Here is a 15272-nt window from a genome sequence, read left to right as displayed (position 1 = left end):
ATATATATTCTTTGGGGGGGGGGGGGGTAATTGCGTACTTATCCCACTGATTTCGCAAGTTCTGCAACAGCGACGTCAAAAAATACCACCAGAAATTATTGGGGCGCGAACCCGCACTATGTACTAATAAATTTTTTTTCAGTATATCTGGGGCAATACAATGGTATCTAATGTCATAAAACTGCAAACATTGCAAAAGAAAATGTTTCGCGCAATTGTCAACGGGACGCATGATTCGCCTACTAGACACGTTTACCTACATTTAAATATTGTACCTTTCAACAAATTATTTCACTACAGATTTGCATGCCTTTTTAAATCAACGATAAAAAAGGGGTGATTCATTTTTTTCTCAAATTATTCCAATTACATGTCGCCACTCATCATACGACATCAGATTGCAGAGTAGGTTTGCATTACCAAAGTGTAGGACTAACTATGGGTTTTGTATGTTGAGATTTATTGTGCCAAAGTTCCTAAATACCTATCTCAATGACTAAGTGAATTTTATGTCATTTTCTGCCATTCGGAAAAGCTTTATTCATCAATATATGCTACAGTGATGTCAAGTGTTTGAGCGTACAATGCCACTCTGTGTTATAGCCTCACGGTCTTTTACGTCTATTATTGCTGTAAGTTATGAGACATGTTTCTGTCAATCTTGTTCTGTAGATGCACTTGTATTTATTTTATTTTTTTTACCAGTGGTGGTTTTTGCCTTGTGCCTACTGCTGAATTGTAGGGGTGGTGAGGCCCTTCAAGCGGTCTATAATTCACTGCTTTTTCCACATCATCACCAGTTTGCAATGACAAACTGAAATAAATATTAGTTGATTGATTGATTGATTGATTGATTGATTGATTGATTGATTGATTGATTGATTGATTGATTGATTGATTGATTGATCGATCGATCGATCGATCGATCGATCGATCATACACAGATTATTTAGCCGGAGTTTGCACTATGTCTGTTTTTGAGAGCACTTGCGCGCACGCTAACAGAAACCCGCTGGCATTAGCTTTCAGAACTGAATTTTATTGCATACACGCGCTGCACACAGAGAGAATGTGTACAAAATAAGACCGAGGCTTCGGGGGAGCAAAAAAAAAAAAAAAAAAAAAAGGCGCGTTACAAATTTTTATTTAGTATAACAAAACAGTTAGAAATCGAATGCACCCAGAGAAACAGTAGTAATTACGACAAACAGCGTGTCACAGTATCGTAACAAAACTCTTCGTTTAACGTTATTGTGTACCCTGTCGCTCTGCTGCGTGCTGAGCGTATACCTTTTCGAAATTTGTGTTCCTTGAAAGATGACGTTCTGAAGATTACAAGTTTCCCTATACTCGTATTTCTTCCACCTGTTTCACATCAAACATTACGCCTATACGTCAGGTATTTATGGCCGATCCGCTGTGCGAAGGACATGGAGACACCTTCTAAAGTCAGTGACCTCGAAAACCATGTAGGCATCGGAGTTCGCGGGTTGGGAGAGGCCGTTACGCAGGCCGTTCTCTCCAGTAACCGCTCCGCTGGTTGTAATGTCTAGGAACAGGCAATAAAGCGCCCGGTGTTGAAAAAAGAATGACAGATGACATGTGCGTGAATGCTCATAATTGACTGCGTTTCAGTGGCTGTCACAAGCCCGTAGAAAGCTTCTCTCTGCGCGGACGGCATGGATCGTGCAGTTTGCGTCTTCGTTTCAGTGGGGGGAGATTTTCTTGGGAGTGCTCTGCTTGCCACGTATACCGAGACATCAGCTTGGACGTGGGAGCCCTCCCGCCACATTTAGGCCTACGCGCACCGATCACTGTCCCGAACAAAAAAACAAAAAAAAAAAATAAAAAAAAATGAAAAGCAATGTTAGCATCGGCCGAACGGGATGTTCTCTCTAAGCGATCAAGGGAGAAGTTCGCAAGTGGCGTGCGACGCTATGGAGGCTATGGGAGGGAAGAGCCAGCTATAAGCGGTATTCACTCCCCCGTACGCACGGGGCTAAGCGTCTCTCAGACATCAACAACAGCAACCCGCAATTTGAGAGGACCCCTCAAAGGGGTCAAACGAGGAATCAGAGAGCAGTGCTTGCCGGCTGGATCGGCCAGTAATGTAGCGATGTTCGCTTCTTCTGCGGGCCTCGCGAAAGCGGCGGGCTTTGGTCAGACCGACGAGTCCGTCGGTACATATATTCGCTGTCTGGAACTGGCCCTCGCCTTGAACCTCGAGTGGTGTATATACGCACCCTGTAAGGTTGAGGACATAGAGGTTGCTCGCCGGCATTCACTGTCCGAATTCACGGTGAGAAAAGAAAAAGAAAGAAGAAATGGAGCGCTCCCGCTCCTGCCATTTACGATGGGTACCACTGAGTACCAGAACTGCTCTCTTTGTATGTGCAGGGCTGTTGCAGCAGTCAGTCTCTGCACACCTTATTACTCCCCTTGCACTATGTCGTCTGTATAAATCATGAAACGTTCGAATAAAAGCCAGAATCTCAGCAAGTGCAACAGTGAAGAGCTTTCACTTCAAGTTTTGCGCTGCAATTTAGCCACACAATGGGTCCCCAGTGCAAAGGCTTCGCGAGGGGGGCCCTGAATTAGGGGTTATTCAGCTGCGCTGTCTACCAGGGTTATCCGCCCCCCGAGACACACGACCACAGTACCTGCACTGTAATAAAAAGCAATACGAAGCTTATCTTGTTCCAGAGCGAATTATTCGCGCTCCGAGAGGATTTGGCTGGTGCGCATGTTTCAATGTGGCCGATCGCTCGAGGCACTTGTCTTGAGTTGCCCCAGTTTTATAAGGTCGTTCGCTTGTGTAGGCTGGACGGACCTGAGCTCGGCAAAGAACAACGGGCTGTATCGTCTCGCACCGCACGGTTGCTTTTCCTTAGTTCTACTCGAAATGTGCCGTTTGGTCTCAGATCGCGAGCAATCTAGTGTTGAACAATATCTGTAAAAAATATATATATATTTATATACAGGTTCCATGCTCCTGAACCGAATGTGGAGCGAAAGCTTTCACTGCGGGCGACTGAGCGTTTCATCGAACATAACCAACGTTCCGTTGAACGTATCGTTCTATGCAGAATCCACTTTCATGCCTTTTATGAGCGTGCCTGCGCGGCATAGGGGTAACGCGAATTCAAATGTCGCCCTGCCGTATGAAAGTAGAGGCCGGAGGTGAAGAAACCGGTTGCTTGGCAGCAGGACGCTCTTTCAGGCACCGCCGCTCTTTTTTCAGGCACCGGCGAAATGTTCAAGGGCAGCGTAGTGTAGCTCTCGCTACAAAACTCTTGGCGGTCTTTGATGTGCGCAAAATGCTCCAACTGGGAGACGCGCATGCGTACAACGAGCCGTAGTGAACATGCGTGAGCGCGTCCGTTACCCGGTTAAATATATATATATATATATATATATATATATATATATATATATATATATATATATATATATATATATATATATATATATATATATATATATATATATATATATATTCGTTCTGATGCGCTTGATAAAATCAGTCTGTCAAGTCCACATAAATTCGGTATAGTGGCCCTAATCACTCCACCAGACATATGCTGGCCGTACTGCATTACAAGAGCCGAGGAGAGCACCACCGCCGGCCACTTGTTGACGTATCATGCGCTATCGAAGGTTCTGTTCGTGTCTCGTGTTTTTCTCGTGTCTTTTAACTTGGTAAAATATTAACGCAAGAACTATCTTCTTGCCTTGACTGTCGTGTCGCTGAGAGCCGAATGACTGGCGCACAGACTGACGCGATTCTCGACCTCAGCATAACGCGATTTCATCTTTTCTCTTTCTTATTTTCTCCGCAGGAGCACATACAAGAGGTGCTGAACAAGTGGGGCCAGATCGACGACGAAATATGGGCCAAGATCATCTGCATGGAGCGCAACCGACGTGTCGCCAAGGCCTACGCCCGCGCCTCGGTGCTCACCATCAACGGATCCAATGAGGGCTTCGACGGATACAGGTATGTTATGTACCTGCTTCATGGAGAGGGGGAAAGGATGGGGGGGGGGGGGGGGTAACATGTATGACACTTCCTGTAGCATGGTTACGGGTCGTCACTGGTGCTTAGATAGTAGCATGCGTGAAGAAAAGTTCCTTTTTACATGCATCATTTGGTAAGCGCTGAACCACGAGCGTTAAGGTATATTCAGGGAGGTTTACTGTTTAAAACAGGAAGGCAGAAGGCAGAAGTTTGCTTGCGTGAAGATTCTAGAGGGAGACACATCACTCTCTTGAGATAGCGTACGTGTTATTAGAAAAACGAGACAAAAAAAATTAACATGTCTAGATGGAGTATTTTGGCTCTGATTGTTGTCATGATCGACAGTCGAAGGCCTCATGTCTTGATTTACACATACGAATACAGTCTATAAGCCATACGGCTAAGGCGTGAAGCCTGACAGCCTGGAAAGTAACGTATGGCTTCGTTTCCTATAGATAAAGGCAGAACCAACCAGACTGAGAGGTTAAGGAATGAATGTGTGCGGGCGTGTGCGTGTAAGAGAGAGAGAGAGAGAACTACTGTTACATATTTTGTCGAAATGTTTTGTCTCTCGGATCGCAAATTGTCGGAGCTTTCCTCTTTCCGTTTTCACAGCTGGAATTCATATCGATTGTAAATAGGATTTTTTACCCACTAAGAATGGGCAAGCGGGTGTCACAAGCAGAATCGCATGGCACATCAGCAGTGCCCCGTGCTGCAAATCAGAAAGTCATTGTCATGATACCCACTTACCTTTACTTCAGCAGCATGAAGTTGCAAAAAAAAAAAAAAAAGGGAAAAAGAAAACTCCACTGATGGTCAGTCATTTTCCACTTGGCTTTCTTTGACCAAACGTCGTTTTGTCAGTTATTACTATTACTCACCAAGTTTTATTCAACGCAAGCTCAACCCTGCACTCTTTCAATTAGACGTGTTGCAGGAGATTTCAATAGTCTTACAGAAAAGCTGCCTTCGAAATATCTCTCTGCATTATTAAGTACACTTAGAAAGACACGATGAAAGACCGCGCGTTCACTGACAAATGATGCTGTTGACAAGGTCCCGCGTTTGCTTCACGCTGAGAACGAATATTAGTCGAGAATTTGTCATTCATGCTAAAAAAAAAAAAAATAAATATTCAGGAATCGCAATGTGCATACGTGGCCGCGAAAGGGTTCCTTAGGTATCACATATGAAAGTTGAGCGTTCTCGCACCCTGCGTAGACAATTCGCAATTTATGTGCGTTGTTTATTTCATATGTGTCCAGTGATTATTTGAATGTCAACGCCAAATACCGTTCCTTCCGAGCTCAAGACTCGTACGCACAATTTATGTAATGCTTGGTGAGCACTGTTCTGGCTCGTAAGTTTCAGCAGCGGTTTTACTAATGAAGCATCGGTACAAATTTATTATGGAGTGACAAATTTCTTATCCGAAGGTGGAGCCGCTTAGAGAAACGCTGGAGGAGCGGTGAGTGAATTCTTATTCCCAGCTTTGAGTGTAACTCCCGGAGCAAAAATAAAAAAAAATCAGAAAAATAGTAATAAAACACGTTGATTGCAGCAGTCTCTTCCGCTCCATTTTTTTCTGCGAATGAACCGGCGCGCATAAGGTCGCCCCGCCCAATCCGCCAATCAGTCAATTAGTTACCGTTTGGATCGATACAATTCCCCCCCCCCCCCCCCCCCCGAAAAGAAAGAAAAAAAAAAGAGCGCGAAGCTTTGGTATATTCCTTCCTCCATGGGTATATTACTTCTTCGAGTCTCTTGCACCGTCGCCCCAGCCATGCCACGGTCGGCAAAGGAGAAACAGAAGCGTGATCTTCAATAATTTGGCGCGAATTCGTCATAGCCATGAGCGCATATGACGTCCCCGCAGCCAGCAGCATGGCTTGCACACGATCCCTCGTCATTTTGCATATCATGGCCCGACCGTTCCCAACAGTCTTCTCGGGGTCGATCACACTTATGTGGAACACGCACCGCCCGCCTTCAATAGATCGTTTGGGAGCAACATGCTATACGCATGCGCAGCCGGGGTGGGCGATGTTCCTTGTCACGCGTGTCTGTATACGCATGCGCTGTTTGATCTCCCGCATGATTAACTGTGTTACCCTCGTGCGCTGCCGTTTGATTATCGGAAAGAATAAGTACACTCGCGAGTAATTGGGTCTCGCGGTAAAGCTTCATGGGCCACGTCATCGACCTAGATGAGCTTGCGAAAGCGTAAGCTCGCTTAAGCAGGTATCAATGAGGGCTGGGCGCGTCAGTGCGCTGCTGAGAAGCCCAAATTAATCTTCTGTATTGCTCGTCCGCGCCTACACCGATCGCTTCTCGGCGACGCATTGCCCTCAAAGCGCTGATACAGGTTAATCGAGCGATTCTGTTCTGCATGGTGCTAACACCATCTATTAAATATCTGTAAGAACCAGGCCGCATTGTTCTCGTGCTAGGAGGATGCATATGCTTTCTGGCAAGCTTCTCGGGCATGTTCGATGTTCGTAAGCAGTATTCGTAGAAAGCAAACCAGACTAAGCTCTCACGAAATACACGTAAGTCCCTGCTTTCGGAAACATACGTAGATGCGGAAATTATTCACAACACCAGAGGATTTGAAACGCCGCTGATGTACTACGAGCTAAACAGTATGACTTTTGTCTTTTTTTTTTTTCGAATTCCACGATTTCTCACACTGCTAATGAAAAATAAAATAAGGGCTTTAGGAGGAATATTTGATTTACACATAGAACACCGCTGTTTAATTATAGGCCTAAACGCGAATGAAAGTTGGCATAGGGTCTCCTGCAAGTAAATCAAATTGCTGGGCGAGAAAGTGCATTACAAATTTAAGGAAAAGTTTCATAGCGTTAAAAAAAGACAAACACGCAGATAGACAAGGACAGAGCGGGTGTTGTATACTTCCCGCTCCTCGATCGCTAAGCTGGAACTAAGGGATTAGGAAGAATGCGGTGCTGTACGAAGAAATTACGGACAAGCTCATCTTCCAAAACAAGTGTTTATGAGCTCTTTCTTTTTTTCGCATATTGTAAAATTTCATTACGAGAAGGAATACACCTACGCCCTCCTCTCCAGAGGCTCATATATAGTTTCTTGCAATTTATGTTCTTGCTATTGTTAGCCTAAAAAAAAAAAAAAAAACATTTCCGGTGTGTTTTCTACGGCAGTATTAACTAATTAGTGATGACGAAAGACAAACTTTAAAAAATTGTTTCGCAGAGGAATAGTGCATTCAATATTTCCAAAAGAACCGCTTGGAGTACGACAAAGCTGCTCCAGAATTTTAAATTCATGTCCGAGACAGTAGGACCTTCACACAGAATCTTTTTCTAGCGCTTCTTGGCCAACATTCAGGCAACCTTGTGCGCTTCATTTCTCACGAGAGTGCATGCTTAGATTAGCTCTCCATCTCGTGGTTTTCACGAAGGTATGCAGTCTGGGCAGCACTAAGGGTCGGAGCTTTGTGGGACCACTGACCGTAGACAGTATACAGTTGAGCGAGCGTGAGCAGCACCGCCTCCAAAGATGCCTTGAGGATTCGCTGGGCCGAACGTGCGCGTCGCATTCGAAGGCCGCTGTCCTATACGCCGGCCGCCAACGCCGCTGGTGCCGGTGTCAGAGACAACCCCGGACTCGTCTGGCGGTGCTGCATGATAAGTGACGATTCTCCTTTGGCACCTATAGCCTGCATCCTGTAATCATCCTCACCTTGCATCTGCACGTCTCCCGGTACGCGTGTCTCAGCTCTCCAGCGCAGGATAGGCTGATTTCCTTTGCCTCTCATAGCCGCTGTGGAAGAGTGAAATCAATAGGCGCGAGTACCTCCTGTGGTTCGCACCCGCTGGGTCCAGTGGGGAATTCGAGGAGCGCCTTTGCGAAGCACGTTGTTATCTTGTCCCCAGTCGCAGAACCATGCCTCTCTGCGGTGTGTGCCTATTATAACCTCGCCTGCCGAGAAAGGTGAAAGTGAAAATCTCGTTCAGTCTGGGCGTTCGCCTCCGTCCACACCCTATAACCTTCTATCGCTTTCTTTTCTCCGTTGATTTAATTCCCAATTTTATTTTGATTTTACTTTCATTGCCTCGGCCATAGACTGACGCTGCATTCCGAGTCACACCGCTTGTTATTCCTGCTGCGAGACTTTGGATACTTCTGATTTCTCTTGCTTTCCTGCAGCTTTCGCGCAGGCCTGTGAGAGCTGTTACAGAAAAAAAAAAAAAAAAAAAAATCTCAATTCACAGGCTAGACACATTCCGAGTTTTTGTTCCACCAACTGGGATAAAAAAAAAAAAAAAATGAGTGGGACAGCTCATAGACAGAGGACAGATGTAAGTTGCAAGTATTGATCCGGCTGGGCACTGATGGCATCGCCGCGTACGCCGTCGCGTTGTGATGGTCAGAACGGAGCCTGGTTCCATGAGTGAAATGCTATTAAAGCGGACTTCGTACGGTTATTCTGAAACTACGCTTAATGGTGACTTGTGACACGTGTAATGGCGGGCGCTATAGGCCTGCAATTATTTGGAACTACAACAAACGAAATGCACTATCTCAAAATTTAGAACGCGTCTCAATTTCCAGAATTAAACATGTGTTTTTCAAAGTTTGGAACGAGTTTAAATTTATTGTGATGATAATTTCAGAATTAAACAGTGTCTGTTCTGATTGGATATTCTGTCCCATTCCTCGATAATCCCTGTATGATACCAGCTGACGTCCTGCGCGCGTCCAACGGGGATGCATGTGCCCATCAATCATCTCAGGCTTCCAAACTCAATGGAGCTTCAGGTATGAAACGACCGGCGCAGCAAGCATTCCGTTATAACGGTTCAAGTCCAACGCGGTATTATCGGCGTCCTTCCTCGACGCTGTTTCGTCGGGGTATTATTTTTCTCAACCGTTTGATCCCTCGCGAGCGATCATAGAGTTCATTGATCCCGGCACTGGGTGCGAGATTCTCTTGCCGGTCGGTTTGCCCTTGCACTTTCGAGGAAGACGCAACAGTCGCCTGCTACAAAACAAACAACTACAAAACAACTCCTCTACGTCAGGTATATCCCACGAACCGTCACGTCGCGCGGCGAGGGATTCTACTCTCGACCCCTTTGTACGTAGTTTCAGGGGGGTAAAGCTCAAAATTTTGATTTACATCCGCCACTGTCTTCACGAAGAGCGACTCGAAGCAGCTTTGCCTCAAAGGTGGGCTCGGACGCCCGCCGCGCTGATTGCTCATTTGGACACCCTGCGCGTCTCGCACGAGCCCGTAAGCCGCTGTTTCGAGAGGCCCTTTTATTTTTCCCATCACTGCATCATCTCCACGCTGCATGCCTCACACGAACTCCCCCTGCTGAGCAGAAAGGGGGAGATGAGGCGATGCTGGGCCTGCCTGGTTGCCGCGCACCGAAGCCACATCGCTCTCGTGGACACGCGTCTCTTCGCTCTCTGCGGCCGACGCGCGAATTATTTAATAAGCGCCGCGCGGCCGCATGCCGACCGCGCGGCCGCACTCCGAGGTGCTTGACCGGCAGCAGAAGCTGCCGCCAACGCCGCAGCCGCGCTCTTCCACGGAGGGCAATCCAGCTCCGTCACTTTCACTTTTCCCGGGCTCCTGTCGTGGCTGGCCGCCCCGGCCTGCCCGCTTGCCCGTCGTTCCTCCGGTTTGTGTGAGCTGTTGTGCTTGTTTCCAGGCTTGTATTATTTTCGATTTTCACCGCAGCGAGAACGACAAGAGAGCCGCTCGAGCCCGTTCACCCGTACGCCGTCGTCACTTCCCTCTCGAATCTTCACTCACTCCCCTTCTCTTCCCTCCGCGCTATTCCTTTTCGCTTTTGTTTCTCTTGCGCTTGGTACCTCTATGGCAGCATGCTTTCTTATTTCAATCTTACCTAAGCCGGCGATGCCACGAAACGCCGAGCGCCTGGCGTCGTGGCCCTCCGTCACTTTCACCTTCGTCATGCGATATAAGCCCTCGCATCTGCCTCGCACTCTGTTGCTTCATCTTGTTTGTGTCGTCCGCGTAATACCCGTGACGATCTTTCGCTCTCTCTATATTCCCGTCGCTTTCCTCGCGTTGCCCACAGCCCGTAGTGTCATCGGCGCGTTCCTTCCCCCGGACGCAGCCTCAGCTGACTGCTCGCTTCCTCTTCACGGCCTTCACTCCTAAGCAGATCATGTACGCCGCGTCAAGACGCGCGGGCCTGGCCCGCGCCGTCGCAGCCGGCGCGCGTGTGGTCGTCTTGGGCCAACTCGTCTGCATCTCCCAGGCATCCGCCAAGTCCAAGGAGCGTATGCCGTTCGCCAAGTTCGGTTGCTACGGAAGCAGTACATGCGGCGCGCACGTAACACTAGGTGTCGTCGTCCCTCCCGCTTGGATTCTTGCTCTGCCATTTACGTTGCTTTTTAATCTCGAGCTTCCCCTCCCCCTAAAAACGCCTCATTCATCCACGTATCTGGAGAGAGCGTAACGCGAAGCTATTACGCCTTTGGTAATCCGCTCGCTGCACGATTATTTTTGTCAGGCCATGAATGCTGGCTTAAATCAGTGCTCGGGCCGAACAGCGCGCTATGCATGCACGATTAATCGCACGCTGCGCGCACACAGCGATGGGGCGTAGCAGAGAGCAATGCACCCTGCACACATTGTCTACAGAGGTTCAGGATGAGTGACCGGAGTACCGTGCTCCGAATGCTTGTCGGAAAAACATCATGTACTGGGATTCTGAGGCAGTCTCTTGGCAACAATCGTAATGAACTGAAGTCATCTCTGTAACAATGAGCAAGGGTGTAGGTACTTATGGCATGGAGGAGACCTCATGATCCTTAAGGTACTTCCCACGTCTATGCCAGTACCACTATAGGTTCCAGTTTAAAGCATTTGATTTCAGTGGCACAAGTTGTCTGAATGTCATGCAAACCTTTCAATCACTTTCAGGTTGGTTGATTGATTGATTGATTCATTGATTGACTGGCTAACTGATCGATGGTACCATTTGGTAAATACTTGACCGTACTTATCTGGTAAATATTTATGATATCTTCCTGCTTGTTTACAAGACTGCGAGGCATCAATAGCATATCATCCCCGCTTAGCTACGCTAACCGCATGGTCACAGAGTCTCTCTCGTTGTCCTCCGATTAAGGACCCTGCTAAGCAGTGTTTTTGAAACAGCCAAGAATGGTTGTAGAACTTCATAAACTGTTTGGAAACCTGCACAACCTCACAGATAACCTTACCGGTGTTTACAAAACCATTTCGCGTACTAACGTTTCCATAGTTATTTAGCGTCAACTTCCTAGAATAGGCCTCCTCACGCTCAAACTTTCGGGAAATTGGATATAATCGCGTAAAGTCATGATTTTCGTAGTCGGCCTAGGCGTCTGCGTATGGGGTTTTCCAAAGGTCGTTGCCATATAGATAAGTTTCCATCGTGAATATTCAGCATTTTGTGCAAGTTATGCTTTATTCTAGCGGGAATGTCTAGCATGCCTCTCACATACGAGAAATAATTCCAAATAGTTGCACCGCCTGGGTAGCCTGATCTTAAAGGCCCATGCTTTGCATATAAGCATATGGCCCGCCTGCAATGCTTGCATGTTCGATGAGGACGCAAAGTGTAGTGAGGCTGTAAAGGAATAGAACTGCACTATTATACTGACATGCATCAGGCAACTACATCGTGAATTCGGCGTGAATGAAATCAAGTCAAAGTTTATTTCCTATCTAACGATACAGATGGAGAAATTGCAGAATAAAAGGTGCCCCCGGGCAGATTGACGAGTCTACAATCATATTAATCAGCAGGGAACCAACACAAAAGTTTATACACTTTTAAAGCAAACATATCAAGGAAACCTCGCAGAATACACGAAACAGCAAAATGCGTACATAAGTAAACTGAACCACGTTATTCAAAAACATTGTGAATTGTGAAGCTCGACGTGAATAGGAAAACGAATCGAAATTAATGTGGAGATGCCTATTCGAAAGAGAAGGAAGAGTGTATTGAATTAGTTCTTGACCAAGATTTTAGTTGAGATATCAGCAGTGTCAATATTTCGCCATGTCTTGGCGACAATGATAAATACCATTCGCGATGGACTTCCCACTTCCCTGGCCGTCCACAATTAATGTTCAGCAAGACTGTTCCTTGAGTTTATTCATATTGGCGAAGCCTGAAGTGTACAAAAGACAGGTACACGAGACAATGAGGTATGTTCGATTCGCAAGAATACAGCTTTATGCGCCAGTACTTCGTCGATGAATTTGTTAGAAAAGGAAATCGCGTTCCTTGATGATCATGGCATGAGCGTGCGATGAGTCTCATCTTGTTTTTTCTTCATGGACAGCTTTCTTCTGTATATATGCTTCCGTGCTCCAAATAAAATTCCGCTTTAGTGTTGTCCAGTGCCTTCTCACGTGCGTGTCTTTGCGCTTCAGTCTTCTCCAAAATGAGCACAATAAATAACCGCAGATTTTTGCACGGCCACTGGACTCTGCATTAACGCGTTTCTTGGTTTATTTACACAGGATCGGCCTCTGCGGCTTCGACAACCCCATGCGGGACCCCAGGACCGAGGAAATCAAGAAACAAATAGGCCATGTAAGTCTTCCCTTCCTTCTCTCTTTCGTGCTCTGGGAGCCGTACGTGTGCGATTCTGCGCAGTGAATGAGTGAAAAACGTTTATTTTGTGATATGGGATTGCATGTTATGGTAATGGGAGAGGGGCCGTCAGACCAGGGCCCCAGTATAGACCTTGCAGCTGCTTCAAAGTCCAGCGAACGAGCAGGCGCTGCGGTCCTCACGGTCGGGTGCACGAAGGGCGTTCTCCCAGTCACTTGGCATGAGTATATAAGGGGCCGCTTGAGTAGCTTGCTAGGCCCAGACAGTATGGTAAAGGGTTGCTAGAGACCCACAGAGTAGGCGTTCAGGACGACAGAGGGTTGGATGAATACGGTAGAGAGGAGAAAAGCAATGGAAAGTCTGAGTTTGGAGCAATCGGAGAGAGACTGCCTCGGCCCGCGAGTGGGGGGGGGAAAGCACAGTGTGCCGCGCGGTAGTAGTCAAGGATCTCCCGATACAAAGGGTTAAAAGCTGCCGGTGAAGGGCCCGGCGAACATGGCGGCGAATCAGCTCAGTAGGCAAGAGCGCAAGCCCAGGCATGTGCCTGTTGATTCCCGTCGAGAACGTCATCTCCAGAGGTCCAGACGAACGTAGTCGGTGGTGTAGGAGTTGGTAAATGTCGAAGAACCGTAGCGGCGGGGCGGTCTACAAGTAGGTCGCGGTACCCACGACAGGCGGAGACCGAGTCAGTAAAAACAAGACGGGATGGGGATGGGTCTGGGGCAGTGAGAGCAAGAGTGGTGGCCAGCTCTGTCGACTGATCGCTGTTAGCACGCAGCGCGACCGCAGTGAAAAGGCGACCCGTGTATTCGACGACTGCTGTGGAGGCAGAAACGAGGCATATTTGGCTGCATCCACGTAGTGGGTGGACGTGGACAAGCCATAGCGGCGGCAGAGATAATCTGCCAGGGCGATGCGACGGGCAGTGTGGAGAATGGGTTGCATATGTCGTGGGATGGGGGCCACCTTATAGAAAGTCTGGAGTAACCGATGAAGTGAGTTTGGTTATCGGGAAAAAGCAGATGGTGTGCGAATGTCGAGGCGGGTCAGGAGGGCCCGACCAGCGGGGGGCAAGGTCAGGCGTTCTAGTTGTGCAAGGGTATGCTCAACCAATTCTCGTGAGGTGTTATGAAGACATTCTACCCATACACCGCTTTCCATTTCTTAGCACAGTTAGGCTTTCAAGTGGCCTGCTGCGCACAGGAGTAGTATAGCGAAATCTCGATCTAAGCTTGCTTTTCATTGCGCACGCTAGCGGTGCTAAAGCATAAAAGAACACTTCGCAGTTAATAACTATCATCTCTTTCTCAAGTCTCGATTGTGACTAATTTTGCACTCGTAGAAGTAATAATTTCAGGCAAAGTATTATGGTAATTCAGATAGAATGTCTTCCGTTGTGTCCAAGAAACTTTCATCAAAAAGTCTTCCTGAATCCGGAAACAATTATGTAAGTGGCCGCAGGTGCTGACGAAACTCTGCGCCAAGAATGTATGCTCACTGTAGCCGCTGCCAGTGAGGTTCAAAATGACCGCATGGAATTCCAGTCGAGCCGAGCCAGTCACCGCAAGCAATGAACTTGTATGTCGGTGCAAACCTCATATAAAAATAAAATTCGGTATAGAATAAGACTGAGGAACAAGTACCACTTGCGGTTTTTGCTTTATTTCACTGGGGCCGCAAGTAGCCCGCGTTCTAAGATTCGAAGAAAGCAAGCGCGACAACCTGCCCCCCAAAACTATCGATACAAAATGATAAAATGCCCCTTCGATTGCCCCTACCACAGATCTGACGGCGGTCGAATAACACGCAGTACCGCGTGCGTGCGGAATAATTAGTCCATGAAAGTACGCATAGGGGGCAGAGGGAACGAGCCAGCAGGTTCCGAAGAAGACACAGCAACAAGCGAACTCTAAATGAAGACCTCCCGCGTACCTTGTCTGCGGGGACTCATAACCAACGCATAAATGGGAGGGGCCATGGCCGAACGGGGGTGTCGTTAATTGATCTCGGCTCATGCATCTTCGGTAAATGAATCTCCCCTTTCATGCGAGGGAACCGCCACTTCCTCGCACCACTGCGGACTACTCTAAATGGTCAGCGCACGAGATCTATAGGTGTCCATCGCAGGCCAAACACCCGCACAAAATCCAACCCCTCTTGCCTCCTCCGTTCTCTTCCCCAGCTCAAAGTCTCCACCTTCGAGGCGATCCCATCGCTGGCGCCTGGCCGGAGCCAATTCATTATGTCGACCCTGCCGTCCTGCTATGCTCGTTAGCATGAGCGATGGGGTCCAGAGACCAATTGACGCGTCACGCGCCCAATCCTGGAGACCAGATGACCAGGCCCTGCACTACTGTGCTGCAGCTGCAGCCGACCCGGTTCGCTTGTCCCGTGACCGTGGGTGTGCACTCAAGCGGGCACCCGCGACTCGTTGGCACCATGAGCATGGCCGCAGCAGATCGATCTATCAATAACGTTAAATACCTTATGTAGTCATTACTATGCAGCATCTGACCAATAATAGGGCAGAACACGATCTAGTTACACTTCCGAAATTGTTGTTAGCGCTGGTGGTATAAGAACAATGGCGCTGATGGCCGACTAACTAGGGGCCA

The 15272-nt window shown here is 47.7% G+C and overlaps 1 protein-coding gene across 2 annotated transcripts in view; it reads left to right on the top strand.

Moving 5' to 3' along the window:
• Positions 1-15272, top strand: part of exp (expansion) — a 334236-nt gene that overhangs the window by 275794 nt on the left and 43170 nt on the right. For both annotated transcript variants that reach the window (XM_084602706.1, XM_084602707.1), the window contains exons 3-4: positions 3840-3997; positions 12564-12636. In XM_084602706.1, coding sequence (XP_084458832.1) covers positions 3840-3997; positions 12564-12636 — 231 coding nt within the window. The remainder of the gene's footprint in view (positions 1-3839; positions 3998-12563; positions 12637-15272) is intronic.

This window comes from Amblyomma maculatum, chromosome 4 (genome assembly GCF_055883805.1).
Source record: "Amblyomma maculatum isolate TAMU_Amacu chromosome 4, ASM5588380v1, whole genome shotgun sequence".
Classification (NCBI taxonomy): domain Eukaryota; kingdom Metazoa; phylum Arthropoda; class Arachnida; order Ixodida; family Ixodidae; genus Amblyomma; species Amblyomma maculatum.
This window is presented reverse-complemented; position numbering and strand designations above follow the sequence as displayed.